This window comes from Plasmodium reichenowi, chromosome 4 (genome assembly GCF_001601855.1).
Source record: "Plasmodium reichenowi strain SY57 chromosome 4, whole genome shotgun sequence".
Taxonomy (NCBI): domain Eukaryota; phylum Apicomplexa; class Aconoidasida; order Haemosporida; family Plasmodiidae; genus Plasmodium; species Plasmodium reichenowi.
Window position 1 is genome coordinate 243,738 of NC_033649.1, and position 5,708 is coordinate 249,445.

The 5,708-nt window shown below is 20.3% G+C and overlaps 2 protein-coding genes across 2 annotated transcripts; both read right to left on the reverse strand.

The window, feature by feature from the left end:
* Positions 1-812: 812 nt before the first annotated feature.
* On the reverse strand, positions 813-2,480 carry PRSY57_0405800 (hypothetical protein; the record flags this gene model as incomplete). Its single annotated transcript, XM_012905922.2, has 3 exons — positions 813-887; positions 1,008-1,227; positions 1,360-2,480. The coding sequence occupies 3 exons, from the start codon at positions 2,478-2,480 to the stop codon at positions 813-815; spliced, it is 1,416 nt and encodes a 471-aa protein (XP_012761376.2).
* Positions 2,481-3,268: 788 nt separating this feature from the next.
* PRSY57_0405900 (flap endonuclease 1) lies at positions 3,269-5,311 on the reverse strand (the record flags this gene model as incomplete). The annotated part of the gene is made up of 1 exon (XM_012905923.2): positions 3,269-5,311. One exon carries the CDS (start codon positions 5,309-5,311, stop codon positions 3,269-3,271), a length of 2,043 nt encoding a protein of 680 aa, XP_012761377.2.
* Positions 5,312-5,708: the final 397 nt, after the last annotated feature.

Here is a 5,708-nt window from a genome sequence, read left to right on the forward strand (position 1 = left end):
AAAATTATTTAAAAATTTTTTTGTTAAAAAAATAGGGGAAAAAAAAAAAAATAAAAAAAAAAAAAAAAAAAAAAAAAAAAAAAGCAAGAATATAAATAAATAACAAAATGATTTTATATATATATATATATATATATATATATTATACGATATAATATTTACAAACTTCAAAAAATTTTCTTTAATTTCCACATTAAAAAAAAAAAAATAATAATAAATAATAAATAATATACGTATTTTTTTTTTTTTTTTTTTATCTCTATATTTTTTTAAAAGAATAACGGTTCGTTAAATAATACAATTATTATTTTATCAAAAAAAAATTTCCGCTTCATTTTAAAAAATTACATTCATAATATATATATGAAAAATATTATATATATATAATATATAAGGATACATAATTTTTTACGTTAAAAAAAATAGATGAGATTATATATTTGAAATCCCGAATTAATTTCAATATAATCCTTATTTTATTAAATAATAAAATTAATTTCTTCTTTCTTTGTATTTTTATTGATATGCATTTTAAAATTTAAGGATTATTAGGATTTTAACAAAAATTAAATAAAAAAAAAAAAAAAAAAATATTATATATATATATATATATATATATATATGTGACAAAAAAATAGATAAGTCAAATAAATAAATAAATAAATAAAACTAGTACTTTACTTCATGCTGTTATATTTTTATAATAGATGCATAATATATAATATATATATATTATATTATGTGCATAATCCTACTTATGTAATACTCCAAAAAAAAAAAAAAAAAAATCTCAGCTTAATTATTTTTTATCATTATTCTCTTTTAACTGTATTGTATATATTTTCGCCGACTCCCGTTAAGTCAAATGTATCATCATTTTCTTCATTCTGTAAAAAAAAAAAAAAAAATATACATATAAAAATATTTGTACAACTTCAATTCTTCAGAATGAGAAGAAATAAGAATATTCATAAACATATATATTTGTTGTTTTTATTTATTATTACGTTGTTTTTCCTTTTTATATATCTTGTAATATATAAATTAGATCCCGTTACTGGTTTTAAATTATAAGTATGCTTGTTGATCATTTTTTTATTTGATATGTTTAAATTTCTTTCATTGTGTTCTCGTAAAAGTTGTAGGTCTACAATTTCACCTTTTAAGTAATCACAAAGGGTATTATGATAATAATGCATATATTTATCTTTCCAATAATAGTATAATCTTCCAAAAAAAAAAAAAATAAAATAAAATAAAATAAAATATATATATATATATATATATATATATATATACATATACATTTATATATATATATATATATATATATATTTCCTTTATGGTTTAATAACTTACGTGCGTGTCCATTTTCTAAAAATGGATCGAGGTAATAACAAATTATACTCAGTATTATCTTCATCCAAATTTATTTGTTCATTTTTGATACTACGATCATCATAGTTAGCATATATATTATTTGAATAATCAATATTTAATTCGTTTAATAATTTTTTTCTACTATTTATTAATTTCCTTTTACATACTTTAGAAGCATACATCATAATATTACTTTTATATTTTTCCCATTCATTTTGATGTTCATTTTTTTTTGTTTTATAATTTAAAAATAATTCATCTAGTGTATTCCAATCAATACCATAGCTAGAACTATAAGACCATAAATTTTCTAATCTCTTTTTATTTCTCTCTATATTTTCTTTATCTTTTTCAAAATTGTCATTTAAATTATTTCTATTCTTCTTATTATTCATATCATTTACATTTTGTTCTTTTTCTTTCTTCAAAATAAAAGGTTGCAAACGATGATTATATACCAACGGATTAGGCCATAAAACATTTCTATCAGGGTAATTATAATTTTTAAAATTTGACGATAAATAATATATATCATAATTTTTTTCATTTGTATTATTATGGATTTCATTTTTTCCATTATGTATATCTGCTTTGTTTATATTATTCTGTTGATTTATATTACTTTTTTCAAACATATTTTTTATAATATTCTTAATATCTGATTTTTTCATATTTCGAGGACTAGAACATTTTATTTTTATCTTTACATTCATATGTTCTTTTATAATAAACCTCATCAACTCTTTAGGGCAATCATAAGTATCTTTATTATTATCATACATTTCATAAAAAGATTTTATATATTTATCATCTTCTTCATCTTCATTATATTTTTCATTATCACTAATATTATTGTCACCATTAAATTTTTTGTCTTCTTCATCTTTTTCATTTTTATTATTTCTTTGTTCATACTCTAAACTTGTAAAACTCTTTCTTTGACACACCTTATTAAATAAACCAATTTTCTGACTTCTCCATTTTATTACCTTTTTATTTAATATTATATCACATTTATGTTTAAAAGAATGTATATTTCTCACATTTTTTAAAAAAAAATTTAACATTAAAGAGGTTTCTTTTCTATTTAATAAACTCATTTAAAATTTTAAGGATTAAACCAAAAAGGAAAGCATAAAAAATAAAAATTAAATATACACATAAATAAATAAATAAATAAATAAATAAATATATATATATATATATATTATATATATATATATTATATATATTTCACATGTTTTATATTCAAACGTGTGGCCATTAAAAATAAGAACATATCTTAATATAAGTTTATATATATATATATATATATTTTTTTTTTTTTTTTTTTTGTGTAGATGCATAAAGGATATTATATATCATCCGTATTATTAAAACATTTTATAAAAATCAAAATTTTATTCAAGGTGAATATATAACTATTTTTTTTTTTTTTTTTTTTTGCAGGGGGAACCTAAGCATATAAAATAAATCATACACATATTTATAATTTTATAATTTGTGTATATATTTTTTTCTTTACATATAAATATATATATATATATATATTTAAAAAATGCGAAGAAAATATGAAGTTTTATTTTTTTCTTATGTAACTTTATACATCCGATATTTATTTACTGACACGTTTATTAAAAAAAATATAAATTATAATTTATAATATTTAAAAAAAAAAAAAAAAAAAAAATTTCGTGTAATAAATTGCCTAATGGATATAAAAAAAGGGAAAAAATAAACGCGGTTTAAAAAAAATAAATAAATAGTATATTAAAAAATAAAACAAAATGATATTATATATATATATATATATATATCATATAATTATATATAGAATACTTTTATTATGTACAATCTTCTTATGGTTATCTTTCTATACTATATCTTTTCAGCATCTTTGAGTATATTTCTTTTTCTTTACATTAGTAACATCCTTTGGACAAAAAGGTAATAAAAATAAAGTATTTTTTTTTTTAATTTCGGTAGAATTATTTATATTATTTACATTATTATTAGATATAGGTTCTTTATGATTATTAATTTGACTGTTAATATTAATTGTATGGTAATTATTTTTAATATTATTATAACTATTTGGCGAATCTTCCTTTAGAGGTGAATTACTCTTAAGGGTGTCGTCGCTTTTTAATTTCGTGCTACTATTAAATGTGCTATTACTACTTACACTATTAAAATGGTTATTACTAATATTATTATTATCATTACAGCTATTATTATTACTACTACTATTATTATTATTATGAATATCACTTATAGTGTCCTTATTTTCGGTGTGACGAATTCGTGAATGGTCACCAAATAAGGATGATATATTATCATTTATTTTTTCATCATCTATATTTTGTTTTTCCTTTTTTATAATATTACCTGATTCGGATTCTTTATCACTGTCAAAAAGGTTTGAAGAGAAATTATCCAAATTTTTTATGTCATCCATATTTTTTTTGTCATCCATATTTTTTTCGTCATCCATATTTTTTATGTCATCCATATTTTTTATGTCATCCATATTTTTTATGTCATCCATATTTTTTATGTCATCCTCATTTTTTATGTCATCCTCATTTTTTATGTCATCCATATTTTTTATGTCATCCATATTTTTTATGTCATCCATATTTTTTATGTCATCCTCATTTTTTTCATCATCCACACTTTTATTTTCCTCCTTCATTTTATGATCCCCATTTGCGTTAGCTTGTTCGATTTTTCTCTTGACACCCTTTTGCTTATTTTTATCACCGGAGGTCGGTCTCTTTTTTCCCTTACGTGCTGGTAGAGTTTGTTGCTTCTTGGTTTCCTCAACTATTAATTTAGTACTTTTCTTTGTACATGCAGTAAAGAAATTATCTAATCTCCTCTGTGTTGTAACTTTTCTAGCTTTTAATAATCTATTAATATAATTGGTAACTCTGAGTTCATTAAAATTATAATCTTTAATTAGGAAATGTTTTAATTCTTCGATTTGTGGTTCGTTCCAATCAATTTTAATATCTTCTTTTGGTAAGACGTTTGGATTTATAAATGATTTTCTAGCTTCTTGAAATCTAAAATTGGATGGTACTTGATATTTATTTTGATCAATATTTTCTATTATTTTTTCAATACAATTATATTCTTTTATAAGATTATAAGCGGTTTTTGATCCAATACCTTTTATGGTATCACAATAATCACAACCACATAAAATACAGAAATCAATAAATTCATCCATAGTTAAATTTAAACCTTTTAAAACTTGTTCTAAATTTATTTCGGTTAATATATAACCTCTCTTACTATTATTTTTATTTTTATTTTGATTGGATGTTGCATTTGCATTTAAATTTCTTATTAATATTTTTGTACCAAAAACTAAAGCATCAGCATCTTCTGTAGCTGTTGCATGAGCTAAATTATATTTTGTTAAAAAAGCACATTGAGATTCAGCTTCACATGGAGCTTCTATAACAGGTATTCCCATCAAAGTTAATAATTTCTTTGCTTCTTCATTTTGTTTTCTTGTGACACGTACTGTTCGACCACTCTGCTTTTTTATTTCTTCTAAATTACCTTCTTCTTTTGCTTTTTTTAATAACTCTTCAGCTTTCTGTCTTTTCTCTCCTCTCTTTTCTAATTCCGAACCTTTCAATTCAGGTGGCGCGCCATCAAAAACATAAATCGGTTTCAATCCATTTTCCATTAAACGTATACTCCTAGACATTAACCCAGAAATATGTGAAGTCGTTTCTCCTGACTCGTTTGTTAAATTACCATACTGTTCAGAATCTCTAATAGCTATGATAAATTGATATAAGGACATAGAAGCATCGATGGCAATAATCCTTCCCATCAAACTCTCTATTTTTATTTCTTTTATTGCATTCGGAGCGGCATCAGCGATGAATTTAGTCAATCCTTTGATTCCCATTTATTAGATAAAGATAAACCAAAAAAAAATAACTGATATATTATTATCTGAATATATTAATATGTATATATTAATATAAGATATTATATGATTATGTATATATTAATATAAGATATTATATTATTATGTATATATTTTTATATTATAATAATATGAACAAATGCAAATACTAATATAAATATGTACAAGTATATACATACATATATATATATTAAATATCTCAAATATATATTTATATATATATATATATATATATATGTATATATTTATATTGATCCTCCTTTTACATTTCAAAAATACATTAAAATGATGCACATATATATATATTATATATATATATATATATTATTTACATATATGTTTATTTATTTATTTCTTTTTTTTGGGTATAGCCAAT